This window comes from Pristiophorus japonicus, chromosome 5 (assembly GCF_044704955.1).
Source record: "Pristiophorus japonicus isolate sPriJap1 chromosome 5, sPriJap1.hap1, whole genome shotgun sequence".
Taxonomy (NCBI): Eukaryota; Metazoa; Chordata; class Chondrichthyes; family Pristiophoridae; genus Pristiophorus; species Pristiophorus japonicus.
Window position 1 is genome coordinate 277,466,723 of NC_091981.1, and position 20,735 is coordinate 277,487,457.

Here is a 20,735-nt window from a genome sequence, read left to right on the forward strand (position 1 = left end):
TGCCAAACCTTAGCCCATTCGCTTAACCTATCTAAATCTCTTTGCAGCCTCTATGTGTCCTCTACACAACCCGCTTTCCCACTAATCTTTGTGTCATCTGTAAATTTTATTACACTACACTCGGTCCCCTCGTCCAGGTCATCTATGTATATTGTAAACAGTTGTGGTCCCAGCACCGATCCCTGTGGCACACCACTAACTACCGATTTCCAACCCGAAAAGGACCCATTTATCCCGACTCTCTGCTTTCTGTTAGCCAGCCAATTCTCTATCCATGCTAATACATTCCCTCTGACTCTGCGTACCTTTATCTTCTGCAGTAACCTTTTGTGTGGCACCTTATCGAATACCTTTTGAAAATTTAAATCCACCACATCCATCGGTACACCTCTATCCACCATGCTCATTATATCCTCAAAAATTCCAGTAAATTAGTTAAACATGATTTCCCCTTCATGAATCCATGCTGCGTCTGCTTGATTGCACTATTCCTATCTAGATGTCCCGCTCTTTCTTCCTTAATGATAGTTTCAAGCATTTTCCCCACTACAGATGTTAAACTAACCGGCCTATAGTTACCTGCCTTTTGTCTGCCCCCTTTTTTAAACAGAGGCGTTACATTAGCTGCTTTCCAATCCGCTGGTACCTCCCCAGAGTCCAGAGAATTTTGGTAGGTTATAACGAATGCATCTGCTATAATTTCCGCCATCTCTTTTAATACCCTGGGATGCATTTCATCAGGACCAGGGGACTTGTCTACCTTGAGTCCCATTCGCCTGTCCAGCACTAACCCCTAGTGATAGTGATTGTCTCAAGGTCCTCCCCACATTCCTGTGACCAGCAATTTTTGGCATGGTTTTTGTGCCTTCCACTGTGAAGACCGAAGCAAAATAATTGTTTAAGGTCTCAGCCATTTCCACATTTCCCATTATTAAATCCCCCTTCTCATCTTCTAAGGGACCAACATTTACTATTTTCCGTTTTATATATCTGTAAAAGCTTTTACTTTCCGTCCTCGGTCTCCTACACTGTTCCAAAGAAGCTCAACGTAAGCTCAAGGAACAGCACCTCATCTTTCGTTTAGGCACTTTACAGCCTCTGGACTCAACATTGAGTTCAACAATTTCAGACCGTAACCCCGCTCCTATTTTTTTCCGTGTTTTTTCTCCCTTCCCCATGGCACCTGTTGATGATTCTGCTATTTCCATTTACACCCTATATAGACTCATCTTTTGTTTCTTAACTTGTCCCATTACCATCTCCTTTTTCCTTACACCATCACCCTTTTGTCTCTTAATCTCGTCTGCCTTCCATCCTATCGCAGACTTTCCCCTTTGTTCTTTCCTCCCCTCCCCCGTTTCCCTGTCTTTAAACCTGCTTAAAAACCTGTTAAATCTCTAACTTTTTTCAGTTCTGACGAAGTGTCTTCAACCTGAAACATTAACTCTGTTTCTCTCCTCGCAGGCATGACCTGCTGAGTACTTCCAACATTTTCTGCTTTTATTTCACAACATATATATAATGTTTATGTAGTACATTGCAAGGGGGTTGGAGTATAAGAGTAAGGAAGTCTTGCTACAACTTTACTGGGCCCTTGGTGAGACATCTGGAGTACTGTGCATAGATTTGGTCTCCTTATCTAAGGAAGGATATACTTGCCTTGGAGATGGTGCAACGAAGGTTCACTAGATTGATTCCTGTGATGAGAGGGCTGTCCTTTGAGGAGAGATTGTGCAGAATGAGCCTATACTCTCGGATTTTAGAAGAATGACATTGAAACGTACAAGATTCTGAAGAGGATTGACAGGGTAGATGCTGAGAGGTTGCTTCCCCTGGCTGGAGTTTCTGGAACTTGGGGTCACAGTCTCAGAGTAAGTGGTAGGCCATTTAGGACTGTGATGAGGAGGAATTTCTTCACTCAGAAGGTTGTGAATCTTTGGAATTCTCTACCCCAGAGGGCTGTGGATGCTGAGTCTTTGAGTATATTCAAGGCTGAAATAGATAGATTTGTGGACTAGGGTAATCTAGGGATATGGAGATCGGGTGGGAAAGTGGAGTTGAGGTCGATGATCAGCCTTGATCTTATTGAATGGCAGAGAAGGTTCGAACGGCCATATGGCCTATTCCTGCTTCTAATTCTTATGTCCTTGTGTACAGTGATGGCAATGCAGGACCTCTCTATCTAATGCAGTGTATGTACATATTAACTGCAATAGTGACTGAGGTGCTGACAACTATCTCTTAATAGCACTTGCATTGTGTGTATATTTCCAGTGCAGTGTGTATATCTAACACAACATGTTTACATACATAATACAGGATATGTATATATTTAATGCAATGTGCATATATACCTAATACCCTGTGTGTGATATATAAAAAGTGTGCTTATATATCATACAGTGGATATACCTTAAGTATAGTGTATGTATGAATATCTAATTCAGTATGTTTATCTTAAATTTAGTCTCTCTCTCTGTAATATATCTCTATCCGTAATATAATTATATATATATATGAGATATACATTACGTATATTTAATAAAAAGTGTACAAACCTAAATGCAGTGCCTGCATGTATAGCTATGCATGCCTAATGCAGAACTGGTATGTGTATGGCTAACAGTGTGTATATCCAGTGCAGTGCGTGTAACAACTGAAGTGTGTTGTATATCCAGTGCACTGTGTGCAGTGTGTTTCCCAGTGACTGAGCCTGCTGTATATCCAACGCAGTGTGTTGTAGAGCCCTTTACAGTCAGCACCTCACAGCTAACCTGGCGTGCCTTGAGGACCCCAAGACGCAGAATTCCCACTGTGCTATTATCTGAATGGTGACAGATTAGGAAAAGAGGAGGTGCACTGAGACCTGGGTGTCATGGTACATCAGTCATTGAAGGTTGGCCTGCAGGTACAGCAGGCGGTTAAGAAAGCAAATGGCATGTTGGCCTTCATAGCGAGGGGATTTGAGTACAGGGGCAGGGAGGTGTTACTACAGTTGTACAGGGCCTTGGTGAGGCCACACCTGGAGTATTGTTTACAGTTTTGTCTCCTAACTTGAGGAAGGACATTCTTGCTATTGAGAGAGTGCAGCGAAGGTTCACCAGACTGATTCCCGGGATGGCGGGACTGACATATCAAGAAAGACTGGATCAACTGGGCTTGTATTCACTGGAGTTCAGAAGAATGAGAGGGGATCTCATAGAAACGTTTAAAATTTTGACGGGTTTAGACAGGTTAGATGCAGGAAGAATGTTCCCAATGTTGGGGAAGTCCAGAACCAGGGGTCACAGTCTAAGGATAAGGGGCATGCCATTTAGGACCGAGATGAGAAGAAACTTCTTCGCCCAGAGAGTGGTGAACCTGTGAAATTCTCTACCACAGAAAGTTGTTGAGGCGAATTCACTAAATATATTCAAAAAGGAATTAGATGTAGTCCTTACTACTAGGGGGGATCAAGGGGTATGGCGAGAAAGCAGGAATGGGGTACTGAAGTTGCATGTTCAGCCATGAACTTATTGAATGGCGGTGCAGGCTAGAAGGGCCGAATGGCCTACTCCTGCACCTATTTTCTATGTTTCTATGTTTTCTATTGCACTAAGTGCAGTGCCTGTCCCAGTGACTGAGCCTGCTGTGGATCCAGTGCACTGAGTGCAGTGCCTGTCCTAGTGACGGAGCCTGCTGTAGATCCAGTGCAGTGAGCTGTAGATCCATTGCACTAAGGTGCAGTGCCTGTCCCAGTGACTGAGCCTGCTGTGGATCCAGTGCACTGAGTGCAGTGCCTGTCCCAGTGACGGAGCCTGCTGTAGATCCAGTGCACTGTGCTGTAGGTCCAGTGCACTGAGTGCAGTGCCTATCTGTGACTGAGCCTGCTGTGGATCCAGTGCAGTGAGCTGTGGATCCAGTGCACGAGTGCAATGTCTCTCCCAGTGACTGAGCCTGCTGTGGATTCAGTGCAGTGTGTTCATATCCAGTGCACTGATTGCAGTGCCTGTTGTAGATCCAGTGCACTGAGTGCAGTGCATGTCCCAGTGACTGAGCCTGCTGTAGATCCAGTGCAGTAAGCTATGGATCCAGTGCACGAGTGCAGTGTCTTTCCCAGTGACTGAGCCTGCTGTAGATCCAGTGCAGTAAGCTATGGATCCAGTGCACGAGTGCAGTGTCTTTCCCAGTGACTGAGCCTGCTGTAGATCCAGTGCAGTAAGCTATGGATCCAGTGCACGAGTGCAGTGTCTTTCCCAGTGACTGAGCCTGCTGTAGATCCAGTGCAGTAAGCTATGGATCCAGTGCACGAGTGCAGTGTCTTTCCCAGTGACTGAGCCTGCTGTAGATCCAGTGCAGTGAGCTATGGATCCAGTGCACGAGTGCAGTGTCTTTCCCAGTGACTGAGTCTGCTGTAGATCCAGTGCCGTGCACTCTGTGCAGTGCCTGTCCCAGTGACGGAGCCTGCCGTGGATCCAATGCAGTGTGTGTATATCCAGTGCAGTGATTGTCCCAGTGACTGAGCCTGCTGTAGATCCAGTGCAGTGAGCTGTGGATCCAGTGCGCGAGTGCAGTGTCTCTCCCAGTGCCTGAGCCTGCTGTGGATCCAGTGCAGTGTGTGTATATCCAGTACACGGAGTGCAGTGCGTGTCCCAGTGACTGAGCCTGCTGTAGATCCAGTGCACTGTGTTGTAGATCCAGTGCACTGAGTGCAGTGCCCGTCCCAGTGACCGAGCCTGCTGTAGATCCAGTGCAGTGAGCTATGGATCCAGTGCACGAGTGCAATGTCTCTCCGTGACTGAGCCTGCTGTAGATCCAGTGCAGTGAGCTATGGATCCAGTGCACGAGTGCAATGTCTCTCCGTGACTGAGCCTGTTGTGGATCCAGTGCAGTGTGCGTATATCCAGTGCACTGAGTGCAGTGTCTCTCCCAGTGAGCCTGCTGTGGATCCAGTGCAGTGTGTGTATATCCAGTGCACTGAGTGCAATGCCTGTCCCAGTGCCTGAGCCTGCTGTGGATCCATTGCACCAAGTGCAGTGCCTGAGCCTGCTGTGGATCCAGTGCACTGAGTGCAGTGACTCAGCCTGCTGTAGATCCAGTGTAGTGTGTTGTGGATCCAGTGCACTTTGTGCAGTGCCTGTCTCAGTGACTGAGCCCGCTGTGGATCCAGTGCAGTGTGTGTATATCCAGTGCACTGAGTGCAGTGCCTGTCCCAGTGACCGAGCCTGCTGTGGATCCAGTGCAGTGTGTATATATATCCAGTGCACCTAGTGCAGTGCCTGAGCCTGCTGTGGATCCAGTGCACCGAGTGCAGTGCTTGTCCCAGTGACTGAGCCTGCTGTGGATCCAGTGCAGTGTGTATATATATCCAGTGTACTGAGTGTAGTGCCTGAGCCTGCTGTGGATCCAGTGCAGTGTGTGTATATCCAGTGCACTGAATGCAGTGCCTGTCCCAGTGACTGAGCCTCAGGTGAGCTCTCGCTCACATTCTGACTGCAGCAAATCCGACTCTTCCAGTACCGGCCTTGTGGGGGTGTCCGCGCACAATTATCCATTCGTATTTCCATTCGCAACGCTTACAGACACAAGAGGGGACAGTGAAGGCAGGACAAGACGAAAACTCTTTAACTGACAACGAGGTACTGATCAGGCAGCGTGTGTGCGGGCAGTGTGGGGGCTGTATGTTGCCAGTACCCCCCCCTCTCCGGGCGGTGGGCGGGTCCGGCTGCCCGTTGCTAACCCCAGGCCCAGACCGAGCCAATCGAGCGCCGGCCGGCCGATCGCATCGCATCGCAGCGGAGCGGCGGGAGGGAGGCCCGGGGCGGAGTGGAGCAGCGCAGCGCTTCCAGCACACCTCGCCTCCTCACACACACAAGACACAGATAGATAGAATCTATTGATTTAATCTTCTCTTTTGTTTCTGCCTCCCTTCCCCATCCTTCCCTCCCTCCCTCCCTCTGTTGTTGTTGTCCCCCCAGGTCCAAGGCTCAGTGGAAGGCATGCTGGAGAAACTGGAGCTCGAGGATGAAGGTGAGAGCACACTTGCTGTCCTGTGCATTTGCTGCCCCGCGCAGTCCAGCCCTGCTCATTTCCTGCACAGTCCTGTCCTGCACGTTCCTGTCCCGCATGTCCCCGCGCGTTCCTGTCCCGCGCATTTCCTGCACAGTCCTGTCCGGTGCATTCCTGTCCGCAAGATCCTGCAAATCCCCTGGGAGGACAGGCGCACCAACATCAGTGTCCTCGACCAGGTTAACATCCCCAGTGTTGAAGCACTGACCACACTCGATCAGCTTCGCTGGGCAGGCCACGTAGTTCGCATGCCAGATACGAGACTCCCTAAGCAAATGCTTCATGCGGAATGGTAAACGAGCCAAAGGAGGACAGCGGAAACGTTATAAGGACACCCTCAAAGCCTCGCTGGTAAAGTGCGACATCACCACTGACACCTGGGAGATCCTGGCCGCAGACCGCCTGAGCTGGAGAAAGTACAGCCGGGAGGGCGTTGAGCTATCGAGAGCATGAAGAGGCCAAGTGCAGGCAACGGAAGGAGCGTGCGGCAAACCAACCCCACCGACCCCTTCCTTCGACAAATGTCTGTCCCACCTGTAATGGGGTCTGTGGCTCTCGTATCGGACTGTTCAGCCATCAAAGAACTCACTTTGGGAATGGAAGCAAGTTCTCCTTGATTCCGAGGGACTGCCTATGATGATGATGATAATTCCTGTCCCGCATCTCCTGCGCATTCCTGTCCCGTGCATTCCTGTCCTACATGTCCTGCGCGTTCCCCTCCTGCACACTCCTGTCCTGCACATTCACTCAGGTTACAGGCATGAATATAGTGTCAACAGCTTACAACCTATAGCCAGATGTTATAAAGGGGGGAAATGGGATTAATTTACAAGGCAGCATGTTCAGTTTGGGTTGGTTGTAAGATGATATGTTAGCCCCACAGGTGAGAACTATTTAAATGTCTCCTTTCTCTCTTTTCTCCCCACCTCATCTCCTCTCCTCCCTCCTCTCATCATCTTTCTCTCCTCAGATCTCCTCTCTCTTTCCTCTCATCTCCTTTCTCTTCTCTCCTCTACTCTCTCTCCCCTCGCTTTTCTCATCATCTTTCTCTCCTCTCATATCCCCTCTCCTCTCCTACACAAACTTTTATCTTTAGTATATACTGTATATGTATAATATATTGGGTTGGCAGAGTATATATATTTATGTTGTTGGCTCAAGTTGGGACTGTTTGTGTTATTTGAGCAATGTCCATGTGTGAACTTAGAGACCAGTATTTGGCATAGAGAACTATATTGGTCCTGTGTGTATGTGTTTGCGGGCTGCCCCGACCTGTGTGAGAATACCACCGCAGGTTGGGGCCATAAATAGAGCTGGAGCGCCGGGCCCTGGAACATCGTGGGCAGAGGTGCGGCGAATGAGGGTACGGGGCCCAGAAGAGCCGAGGGCCCAGAGGCAGCACAGGCCTGCCCACACTGCGATGTGTGTGCGTATTAGGTCCGTGCAGCAGTGCAGGTCTCCAGTTGTCCTAGTTCAACCCTTGCCACTGGATCAAGGCCTAGCTCTGTCGAGCCCGTGTGGTGGCTGATGTGCAACGGTGACCACACGTTAAAAAAATCCACACACAGGCATCTTCCACTCACTCAATTAGAGTTCAGGACTGGAACATCGGGTCCTTCATTGAAACATCTGTGAACTCTTGTGGAAGCAAGTCATCCTCGTTCGAGGGACCACCTACGATGATGGGTTTAGTACCAATTTTTGATCTTTTTCCTCATCAAGCTCAATGTGTTTTCTCATTCCTACCACTTTTAATGATGTTCAATATGCCCCACCCCCCCCCCCCCCCCTTCTCATTCATAAACACAATTTGCTGAATTTGTATTGCTTGGGGTATTTAATCATTAGATTTTTAATACCGTTTAAGCTACAGTTTCCCTCGTTTTCTGGAGTTTGGGGTTAATATATAAATATATATATATACCTGTGGCACTGGTGCTTGCTGCACATTAGAAGGGTTTGCATTCACTGCTGTTCATCTGTTTGACTTTTGTGTTGCGTATGTCCTGTTGGTAGTTGCTGTGTCCTGTTGCTTGCGATCGGCAATGTTTGAGTAAGAACTGTGAATTTTAATTGGAAGGAAAGGATGTGATTATGTACAGTGTAATCACTGATGGATAAAACGACTAATTGTGTGGTCTGCTCAGAAGGGGCCTTTTCCTTCTTCCCCTGAAGCTGTGCAACCAAATCAGATTGATTAAGTAATAAGGTGTGATTTTATGAAGTGTATATTTTTAAGAAAAAGAAAAATTTAAGGTTCAGAAAGATCACATTCGGCCAGACTTTGTAGAATGCCAGTGTAACCATTAGCTCCGAGTCAGTCCCTCAGTCGAAAGCATTGCAGTCAAACATTTGTCAAATCATGCTCTCTCATTCAAAAGCCTGATATCTGTTTTACTGCATAAATTTCATTTTGTAAGGTTGGATTAGTGGAAGGCTAGATTTATTCTCTTTTTAATAAAAAAAAAAAACTTTTTTTTGGCTTAACTTGGTCATGTTAGGTTAGAAATTGAATACATTTTGCATTTCATCGGTAGGCTTAAACTGAAAGGGTAGCTTTCGATTCAGATTGAAAAGGTTTTTTTTTGTGTGAATTGAATATTTGAATTAAATCTAAATGACAGAAGTCTACTTATCGCACTAAAACAAATTCTGTGTACACAATATTTTCCCACTGCGTTTTCACTATTTATACAATCACACATGTATTTTTGACGCTATTGTGCAATGTATTGTAGCTTAGCCCGCACTTTTAAACATGCAGCTGGTTTGCCAAAACATTTTGTTGTGGAATTCCGTGGGCACAGAGGATTAAAAATAGCTGTTTTGAAAATGGTTTGAACTACAACCCAAATTAATTGTTCACTCAGCAATATCGATCTGAGTGAAAGAAAATGCCTGAACAGCAGTGATTGATTTCTAAAATGTGCTGTCTGGTCAGCCAGGAGGGAGAAGAGACAATGTCTGACAATGGGTGGATTTCTAGTTAGTGGCCAAGCATTCATTCACTTGCTCTCCGTGCCTGAATGTTGTTTTGAATATGATCAGTAATTCTGTGCAGGTAGAGCAGAGGGGGAAGTGATTTGGTTTATTTGGATCCTGTGTTTACAGTCGACTAAAACATGTTCTTGGAATAAAGATGGCAGATTAAAAGAATTATCAAGAGAGATCAGCATGTTATGGAAATGCACTTGATAAATGTACTTTCTGTTCACTCAATCCTCCCGTGACTCCCACCAACAGAAATGTGCTTCACAGGTTTTGTGAGGATAGGAATCATTCAAATTTGTAATTTCTTAGCAGCAGGTATCTCAATGTGTGTCCCGCCTAAAGCTTTGGATATTATTTTTTTGTAAACCCAATTTGGAACCATTCTACGTGTCTCTGGAATTGATGCATGCTATTTTCTCCTTCTACTCTCTTGAAAGTGCTGACTCATGCTGGAGTCAAGTTTCATAGGTGCTTGGCTGCTCTCCAACATTTCATCCAAGCGGCTTGACCTTCGAGTGTAAGCCTGTAGAATACATCTCCGTCATGTCTCCTGTCTTCCTCCCATCTCAATTGGGGCACATCAGCAGGAGAGGACTTCCGTCTCCCCGCCCCCCACCCCCCCCCCCCCCACCACCACCAAATGCCCCTGACCCCGCCAGCTGTATTTGTGACATTGATCTACAGCCAGGGTTTTAATTCCACTGTGGAGATAAATACTCGGCTGCACCGTGGTACACCTATCCAACCCCTTCATAATTTTGAAGACCTCCATCACGTCTTCCCCTCGTCGCTCTACATGGGCAAGCGTAGCTTTCCCTGACGTGCACCACCAGAAAGTAGCGTGGCGGTGGGGGATACGCTCCCAAACCGCCTACACGCAAGACCCATGCAGGCAGAATTTCTGCTCGAAGCTGCTGGATAGTAATCAACAACTATCTCGCCACAGACTAGGGATGAAATATGGGCTCTTTCTCCTTTTTTAATGGCTGACTGCTGATTCAGCAGTGAATTTACAAAATTAGCCATCTTTGACCAATGACTTGACTTGAATAGAATTACATAGAAATCAGACATGAGAAACAAGCCATGGCCCAACCAGTCAGTGTTGGTATTTGTCCTCCTGGTGAGAAGTAGCACTCATTTCAGCTACTCGCACGGTCCCCATATCCCCTTTATTGCCCTTTCCTTCAACCACCTAGCTAATGTTGCAGCGCATTTGGAAAGCAGTGACAGGATTGGTCCAAGTCAGCATGGATTTATAAAAGGGAAATCATGCTTGACAAATCTTCTAGAATATTTTGAGGATGTAACTAGTAGAGTGGACAAGGGGAAGCCAGTGGATGTGGTGTATTTAGACTTTCAAAAGGCTTTTGACAAGGTCCAACACAAGAGATTTGTGTGCAAAATTAAAGCACATGGTACATAGAAACATAGAAACATAGAAAATAGGTGCAGGAGTAGGCCATTCGGCCCTTCGAGCCTGCACCGCCATTCAATGAGTTCATGGCTGAACATGCAACTTCAGTACCCCATTCCTGCTTTCTCGCCATACCCCTTGATCCCCCTAGTAGTAAGGACTACATCTAACTCCTTTTTGAATATATTTAGTGAATTGGCCTCAACAACTTTCTGTGGTAGAGAATTCCACAGGTTCACCACTCTCTGGGTGAAGAAGTTTCTCCTTATCTTGGTCCTAAATGGCTTACCCCTTATCCTTAGACTGTGACCCCTGGTTCTGGACCTTCCCAACATTAATAAGAACATAAGAACATAAGAATTAGGAACAGGAGTAGGCCATCTAGCCCCTTGAGCCTGCTCCGCCACCCAACAAGATCATGGCTGATCTGGCCGTGGACTCAGCTCCACTTACCCCCGCCCGCTCCCCATAACCCTTAATTCCCTTATTGGTTAAAAATCTATTTAAAAATCACCTGTAGGGTGTTTGTTTTTTACACTCTACTCTGATTCTTAGAGCTCGCAACTTATAGTGGGAAAGGACAACACGTGACACACCATTTTAGGCTTAACCCAGTGTTCAGTTTTACTACACAACAAAAACCCAACTATAAACTACAGGACTAGACTGCTGAGAGAAATGTACTGGGGGTAATGTACTGACGTGGATAGAGAACTGGTTGGCAGACAGGAAGCAAAGAGTAGGAATAAACGGGTTCTTTTCAGAATGGCAGGCAGTGACTAGTGGGGTACCGCAAGGTTCAGTGCTGGGACCCCAGCTATTTACAATATACATTAATGATTTAGACGAAGGAATTGAATGTAATATCTCCAAGTTTGCAGATGACACTAAGCTGGGTGGCAGTGTGAGCTGCGAGGAGGATGCTATGAGGCTGCAGAGCGACTTGGATAGGTTAGGTGAGTGGGCAAATGCATGGCAGATGAAGTATAATGTGGATAAATGTAAGGTTATCCACTTTGGTGGTAAAAACAGAGAGACAGACAATTATCTGAATGGTGACAGATTAGGAAAAGGGGAGGTGCAACGAGACCTGGGTGTCATGGTACATCAGTCATTGAAGGTTGGCATGCAGGTACAGCAGGCGGTTAAGAAAGCAAATGGCATGTTGGCCTTCATAGCGAGGGGATTTGAGTACAGGGGCAGGGAGCTGTTGTTACAGTTGTACAGGGCATTGGTAAGGCCACACCTGGAGTATTGTGTACAGTTTTGGTCTCCTAACCTGAGGAAGGACATTCTTGCTATTGAGGGAGTGCAGCGAAGGTTCACCAGACTGATTCCCGGGATGGCGGGACTGACCTATCAAGAAAGACTGGATCAACTGGGCTTATATTCACTGGAGTTCAGAAGAATGAGAGGGGACCTCATAGAAACGTTTAAGATTCTGATGGGTTTAGACAGGTTAGATGCAGGAAGAATGTTCCCAATGTTGGGGAAGTCCAGAACCAGGGGTCACAGTCGAAGGATAAGGGGTAAGCCATTTAGGACCGAGATGAGGAGAAACTTCTTCACCCAGAGAGTGGTGAACCTGTGGAATTCTCTACCACAGAAAGTTGTTGAGGCCAATTCACTAAATATATTCAAAAAAGAGTTAGCTGTAGTCCTTACTACTAGGGGGATCAAGGGGTATGGTGAGAAAACAAGAATGGGGTACTGAAGTTGCATGTTCAACCATGAACTCATTGAATGGCGGTGCAGGCTAGAAGGGCCAAATGGCCTACTCCTGCACCTATTTTCTATGTTTCTATCTATGTTTCCACCCTCCCTTCCCCCCACCTCTGTCCCCTAGTCAAGTGGTCTGAAACTCATTGTAGGCTTGCATCTTTGGAATGAGCGAGGTGCTGGGTGGAGGCTGGAACTTGTGCAACTATAATTAAGCACAAATCAATATCTTCAGGGCTGGAAAGAGAGGGTTGAATGAAAAACTCACACCAGTTTCACTATAGTACATTAGATTTTTTAGATCTGTGTGCTTAGACATACAGTGCTGTAGCGTAGGGAAATAATGAATGTTTGAAACAAATTGCTTTGTGGCAAGGGGAGACTATTGGGCTCAAGGTTATTTTTGTTCATAATGCAGCCTGTCATGCTGATGCTGATGCTGACTAAATGTCCTTTTCATGCTCTAACCTTTCTTTCTCACTTTTCTTTTAACAGCTGAAGAGTCTGACAATGATATTTATATGAGGTTTATGAAATCCCACAAGTGCTATGACATCGTCCCCACCAGTTCAAAGCTTGTTGTATTTGACACTTCATTGCAAGTAAGACATGTTTTTTTTTCAATTTTGAGGTTCTGTACAACTGTTTGGTCATATTCAGTTGAATTTTTTGGTTGAAGTGTTTTCACTTGAATGAGATGGAGCTGAAAGGGTTACAGTACTAAGTGCACAGAGGCTTGGGATGTGGATTGCATCTATAGTTCTCTGCATGGCAATTTCCCAGTCTTGATTACGGCAAGCTGCTAATAGAGAGGGCAGGTGCTTGCCAGCAACACACAGTACATTTATACGATGCCTTTCATGTAATAGAACACTCTAAGGCACTTCAGAGCAGTGTTATCAAACAAAATTTGACACCGAGTCCCATAAGGAGAGATTAGGACAGGTAACCAAAAGCTTGGTCAAAGAGGTAGGTTTTAAAGAATGTTTTAAAGGAGGAGAGGTGGAAAGATTTCGGGATGAAATTCCAGAGTTTAGTTCCTAGGCAGCTGAAGGCATGTCCAATGATAGAACGATGAAAATCAGGATGCACAAGAGGCCAGAATTGGAGAGCGCAGAGACCAAAAGGGAAACACCTTAGGGGGCCTTCAGACCAGTGTTGGCAGAAGCTTGGGACTAGGCTGATTGTTGGCCCCTCTTGGCTTAGGTTGGCATTTGGTCCAGAGAGAACGACCAAAAGGAGGGGCAATGCAGAGAAACTTCATATATTAAAAAACTTTCAATAGATGTACATTGAATTAGTGTAGAACCTTGATGGGAACACCACATCGTAAATACAATTTACAAAGCTATGGTATGGTGTGATTTGCATTTCATGTTCATATTGGCATCATCCATGTTATTGGGCGTTTCACAAGGAAATAGTTTACATAGCCTCCAGTAGATTGGGTCATGGTTTCTTGCAGCATGACTTGAAGCAGCCCTCTATCCACTTGGGAAGAGCTTTGGCTTATTGAAGTTCAGTTATTTCCTGGTTATACTGCATGTCTGAGCCTCTCCAAAATCTGCGAAGGGATAGGCCGCATGCAAAAAACTGAGTTTACATCGGATCATAGGAGCAGGAGTAACCTGTTCCGCCATTCAATTTGGCCATGGTTGATCTGTATCTTGACTCAATCTACTCGCCTTGGTTCTATAACCCTTAATACCCTTGCCTAACAATCTCAGTTTTGAAATGTTCAGTTGACCCCCAACCTCAACAGCTTTTTGGGGTTAAATGGCCTACTGGGGAGAGAGTTCCAGATTTCCATTACCCTTTGTGTGAATTAAGTAATTTCTGGCATTATCCCTGAAGGGTTTAGCTCTAATTTTAAGTTTATGGCTCCTTGTTCTGGACTCCCCCATCAGAGGACATGCTTTCTCTATCTACCCTATCAAATAATTTAATCATCTTTAATACCTCAAGTAGATCACCTCTTGACCTTCTATATTCAAGTTTAATTCTGGTCTTCACAGAACAAAACAAATATTTGCATTGGAGAGGGTTCAGAGACGAGCAATAAGGCTGATCCTAGATATATTGGCCCCAAGTTTCCACATGATTTGCTCCTGATTTTTAGGAGCAACTGGTGGAGAACGGAGTATCTTAGAAATCGGAATTCTCCACATTTAAGTTTTCTGCAGTTCTAGTCAGGTAGAACAGTTTCACCTTTGAACAGAATTTTTTTTTCAAAAGGGGGCGTGTCCAGCCACTGACGCCTGATTTGAAAGTTTCCACAGTGAAAACGTACTTCAAACTAACTTAGAATGGAGCAAGTGAAGATTTTTGTACGCTTGAAAAAACCTTGTCTACACATTAAAAAATCAGGCGCAGGTTACAAATTAGGCGTCGGGAACGAGGTGGTGGGGGAGGGGGGGGAAGGAAAGTCATTAAATTCTACAATCAATCCTTAGTTATACTTATACAAATATTATACAAATAAATCCAACCTGAATAAAAATTTATAAGCAAAGAAAAGATTAAATAAACCATATTCCTACCTGTGTGAAAGTGCTTCAGGCAGGCCTTTCAGGCAGCGGTGTGGCGTCGGTCCCGACGGCAGGGGCAAGAAGCAGCAAGCAGCCTCAGTGTTGATCATGGAGGGGCAATGTGGTTTTATTAAAAAATGTTAAAAATTGAACAGCTACAAAGAATTTGAATAGTCTCAAACAAGTGCATGTGTCCCGTTTATCACAGTCTATCTTTAATTACAGAATGAGTGGTGGAGATTGAAACGGTAACGAGTTGTAAAGGCTGAATTAAAATGCACAGTTGCTGCAGTAACACTGGTTAAAGAGCCAACATTAATTCAGCAGGTGATTTATTCAGCAGTGCTGCTAAAAGCACTCCCTCACACACAGAAATATCAAGAAAATTAAAATGCAAGCCTTTGCAAGGGTTCAATAAACAAATTTTCACTTTTTCTGCAGCACTTTTAAAAATGGCCGAGTGCCAATGTTTACTTCAGACTGCGCGTGCGCGAACGCTCCAACGCGCACGCGCAGGGTTGCCAGCACCAAAAAAACTCATTTAAATTGTACCCGCCCCCTCCTACTTACAAAATCGGCGCGAGTGGTAGGCTCTGCCCCCTGTGCGCCGCGCCAAGCAGACATCGAGCTGCAAGGAGCGAAAAACAGGCACCCAGCTCTGAGGGGCGCCTTATTCTCCGCGTATGGAAACTTGGGGCCATAAAGAGGGAGCTACAAGGAAAGGATAGCCAAGTTTTAGCTCAAAGTCTAGGGGGAAAAAAGCTGTGTTAAGGGGAGACAAGGAGTCATGGTTATATAAATTATTAAATGGTATAGATTCAGTAAACCCATAATATTACTTCAAGTAAAGCTAGAGAAAGGACCATGGGACATAAACTTAAATTGGTGAGAAGTACATTTTGAAACGGATTGTATCAGGAAAAATGTCTTCAGCAGTAGAGAGTAATAAATGTTTAGAATCATTGGTGAGGCAGGTAATTCAATTAAAAACATTAGGGACATTGAGTTCAACTGGTTGCTAAAATAAGAACATCAGAATAAAAAAAGAAAAGACTTGGATTTATATAGCGCCTTTCACGACCACCGGACATCTCAATCGCTTTACAACCAATTAAGTTCTTTTGGCGTGTAGTCACTGTTATAATGTGGGAAATGCAGCAGCCAATTTACATACAGCAAGCTCCCACAAACAGCAATGTGATAATGACCAGATAATCAGTTTTTTTTGTTATGTTGATTGAGGGATAAATATTGTCCAGGACAGTATTCGTAGAATATAAAGAATATAAGAAATGGGAGCAGGAGTAGGCCATACGGCCCCTCGAGCCTGCTCTGCCGTTCAATAAGATCATGGCTGATCATCGACCTCAACTCCACTTTCCCGCCCGATCGCCACATCCCATGATTTCCCCTTAATGGAAGAGTTAGAATACTACAGGGATGAGTTCCAGTGGATCAAAGGGACTTTACTTGTCCTTGACTTTTCTTGTATTTGACACTCCATTCCAACTTGCAGTACAATCATTGTGCAATTCAGCAAGCTGGAGCCAACAGTATGGATATTGTTGTACAGTGCATGTTTACTGGACTAGCAACCCAGAGATTGCACGTTTAAATTCCACTATGGTAAATTGTGAAATTGAATTGAATAAATTTGTGTGCTGGCACCAGTTAAAATGTCTGTGAAAGCTGCTGTATTGTTGTTTAGTAACCCTACAGATTCACTTAGGTTCACTTCCCTGAAGGAAATTATCACCCTTCTTGATATGCCCTCTGAATTGGCTACTGGGGTTGGTGCCAAATCCTATCATCTCTACCTAACACCATCATGGGACTTCCATTACAGGTTGGACCTCTCTGGTCCGGCACCCTCGGGACCTGACCGGTGCCAAAACAGAGAATTTTCCGAACCATGGGAGGTCACGCCTAGCCAAGGCTTACCGGTACATGTTGACCGCCCGATCTCACACACTCATTGACTGACAGCCGCTCCAACTAATTTCCGCACACACTCACTGACTTGACAGTCGCTCCCAGCCAATCGCCACACGCACACCGTAGCAGCAACCGAGACCGCTTTCTGAAACACCATTTAAAGTTTCAGACCCACGGCATAGTCCCCGGCCAGCGCCTTGAAACGAGCATTCTGAAACCAGGATTGTACACTCCAATAGAGGAATTAGACTGTTCCTGTCCAGGCAGAATCAGTTCAACTATTAATTACAAAAGCAAAATAGTGCTGATGCTGGAAATCTGAAATAACAGAAAATGCTGGAAATACTCAGCAGGTCAGGCAGCATCTGTGGAGAGAGAAACAGAGTTAATGTTTCAGCTCGATGACCTTTGGTTCGAATGAAAGGCTATCAACTTGAAATGTTAACTTTATTTCTGTCTCCACAGATGCTGCCTGACCTGCTGAGTATTTCCAGCATTTTCCACTGATTCCAAGCCTTTAATCATAATCTCTTACTAACTGCTGTGTGACACATTTGAGAATGCATATCAGGAGTGCAGGTTAAAAAAACGCATTGCGACATGTACTTTATATTAATGAAAACTGCGAACAATATCTCGGTTAACAAAAATGGAGCACTTAAATCTATAATAGTGAATATGTAAGATTCCCAAGAAAAATAAATGTAAACTATATAAGCAGTCTACAAAATAGGGCAACAGGGCAACTGAAATGGGAATAAGAATGAATTATGTAAGATTGTATGGGAAAAGGAGCAAGTAAAAACTCTGGGAGGAATATACTGCGAGAGGTTGTGATTTTGCAGTTGCATAAATATCTTCTGAGATGTGTATAGCAAAATATGACACAATCTAATATATTCTTCCAGCATCATAAAACAGTGGGTAAAGAAGTTAAAATTCTGAAAAAATTTGATGCATTTGAAGATCATCAGATAGTTGGAAGAGAAGGACATTGATATTTGCATAGTGCCTTATTACATCTCTCTCAAACCATTTTATTCAAAGCACAGTAAATGTTGATATTTTAGGACAATGTGGCAGTCATTTTGTGCACAAAATGTTGTGGTGGTGTTTGAAACAAGAATGTTGATTCGGACACTGAGAGAACTTGTACCCTTCGATTAGTGACATGGGATATTTAACCTTTGGAACAGATAAACTGGACCTCAGTTTAATGTCTCATTGAATAACTGCGCTGTCAATGCTGCAACACTCCTCTAGTATTACTCGGGTCCTGGTGTGGGGCTTAAACTCGCAACCCTTGACTCAGAAGTGAGATGCACTACCAACTAAGCCAATTGATAGTTGAGGTATTAATATTTTCTGGAAAAGGATAATGCTAATTTGCGACTCAATTTTTGAAGTGTACCCAATGTCGAGAATTTTGAAACCAGTATGTTAGAGGTACTAACGATTAAAGGGGACTAAAGGTTAATATCCTCTGAAACGAGATACCCTGTATTCAAGGTTTAAGGAGACCATCAAATAAATCTATGGGGTACTGGCTGTCCTTGTGAAGGAAACATTAGGCACTGGTAATATCAGTAGGATTAACAAAATAATAACTACACAGGTGAGAAACTGACCATGAGTAACTGCATAAGAACATAAGAATTAGGAGCAGGAGTAGGCCCTATGGTCCCTTGAGCCTGCTCCGCCATTCATGGCTGATCTTCGACCTCAACTCCACCTTCCTGCCCAATCCCCATATGCCTTGATTCCCGTAGGGTCCAAAAATCTTTCTATCTCAGCCTTGAATATACTCAACAACTCAGCATCCACAGCCATTTTGGGTAGAGAATTCCAAGGATTCACAACCCTCTGAGTGAAGAAATTCCTCCTCCAGCCTTAAATGGCCAACCCCTTATCCTAAGACTATGTCCCCTAGTTCTAGACTCTCCAGCCAGGGGAAACAACCTCTCAGCTTCTACCCTGTCGATCCCCCTCTAAATCTTGTATGTTTCAATGAGATCACCGCTCATTCTTCTAAATGCCAGAGAGTTTAGGCTCAATCTCTCTTCATAAGACAACCCTCTCATTCCAGGGATCAATCTAATGAACCTTTGTTGCACCACCTCTAAAGCATCTATGTCCTTTGTCAGATAAGGAGACCAAAACTATGCACAGTACTCCAGGTGTGGTCTCACCAAAGCCCTGTACAATTGTTGTAACACTTCCTTACTCTTGTACTCAAACTCCCTTGCAATAAAGGCCAACATGTCATTTGCCTTCCTCATCATCATCATCATCATAGGCAGTCCCTCGAAACGAGGATGTCTTGCTTCCATGCCAAAAAGGGATGAGTTCACAGGTGTTTCAATGAAGGACCTAATATTCCAGATCCCGAACTGCATGTTGAAGGGTGGAAGATGCCTGTGCATGGATTTTTTTTAACGTGTGGTCCAGCCACCACACTGGCTTGACAGAGCTAGGTCTTGGTCTAGTGGCAAGGCTTACCCAAGATGGGGCCATAAAAGGAGTGGCGAGGCGGCCATGGGCAGTGTGGCGGCGTACCACTTCAAGGTACAGCGCGAGCCCCTGGTGCAGGAGGGCAACGGCAGCGAAGAGGGATGTCTTCAAGGTCCAGGTCGGTGATTGTAGCGTGGGCAGGTACAGCAGGAGCGGTGCGATCGGGAAGGAGGAGCAGCGAGAGATTGTCGAGGGACGTGATTGGGACCCGGGAGAGGCGTGATTTTGGGGCCAGAAGAGGCAAGGGCCCAGGGGCAGCACGGGCCAGCCCACACTGTGATATGTGTGCACACTAAGCCCGTGCAGCAGAGCAGGTTGCCTTCCTAATAGCTTGCTGTACCTACGTTCTAACTTTCTGTGTTTCCTGTACGAGGAACACCAACATTTGATAGTTTCTCATCATTTAAAAAAAAATTATCTGTTGAGTCCAATTCGTTAGATATATTCAAAAAGGAGTTAGATGTGGCCCTTACGGCTAAAGGGATCAAGGAGTATGGAGAGAAAGCAGGAATGGGGTACTGAAGTTGCATGATCAGCCATGATCATATTGAATGGTGGTGCAGGCTCGAAGGGCCGAATGGCTTAATCCTGTACCTATTTTCTATGTTTTCTACCAAAGTGAATAACCTCCTATATCCTCACATTATACTCCATCTGCCACCTTATTGCCCACTCACAACCTGCGGGAAAACTTGGATACATTGCACTCGGTCCCTTTAATTCTCGGCCTGTTACTCCAACAGCGATGAGAGATTAAAATAATGGAAACTATACCAAAGGTTGTCAACTGGATAGCCACATCTTGCCTGACTCATCTCCTCGACTGGTTATCGTCGGTGTATATGTAGAATCTGTCTTCACGTCTTCAGTTGATGTCACTAAAGGGCAGCATGTAGACGAGGGAGGCCAAAGATAGATCTTTGGAGAACACCAAAGGAAACGGTGCGGTTCAAGTCTACAGTGGGGTTAAGCTGAGGCTTTGCAGTGCACTGTCCATTCGATATTGGAAAGGGTACAGAGGAGGAGCAACTACAGTGATCTCCATTGTAAAGTGGATGAGCTTTGACGAACAATGGAGAAGTTCATGCTCTACTCTCTAGAAAGGAAGCAGTTAAGGGGGACCTCATCAAGGCACATTAAATAGTATAAATAAGGTAAACATAGAATTATTGCAAAGTAAGCCAGGAAGTGGGTCATGGGGATGTAAATTTAAATCTGTGAAAAATATTTTTTAAATATTAGGAAGAACAAGAGTGATAAATATTTGGAATGATCCACCAGAGTCTAGTAGAGATAGAAACATTAGGAACCTTCAGTGGGAACAAGAGGGATGAGTTTTGATGTGTCGAGTGGACTTTTCTCCTTGTTGTACTTGCATACGTTTTTAATAAAACTGAATACTATAGATAACCCATTGGCCCCCTCTTCCCCCTCCCTTTATTTACAGAGGTCTGAATAAAGGAATTCTTCATTTTTTCTGATACACTATATAAACACCCAATAGCTAGTTTAAAAAATTAAATAAACAAGTAACCTCACAAAAAGCATAAGCATGATTGTCCAGTAGAGATAAATAAACAACACCG

The 20,735-nt window shown here is 44.9% G+C and overlaps 1 protein-coding gene across 3 annotated transcripts in view; it reads left to right on the top strand.

Annotated features, from left to right (window-relative positions):
- LOC139264713 (5'-AMP-activated protein kinase subunit gamma-2-like) overlaps window positions 1-20,735 on the top strand; it is a 574,817-nt gene that overhangs the window by 443,456 nt on the left and 110,626 nt on the right. For all 3 annotated transcript variants that reach the window (XM_070881658.1, XM_070881657.1, XM_070881659.1), the window contains 2 exons: window positions 5,958-6,009; window positions 12,671-12,777. In XM_070881658.1, the coding sequence (XP_070737759.1) occupies window positions 5,958-6,009; window positions 12,671-12,777 (159 nt within the window). The remainder of the gene's footprint in view (window positions 1-5,957; window positions 6,010-12,670; window positions 12,778-20,735) is intronic.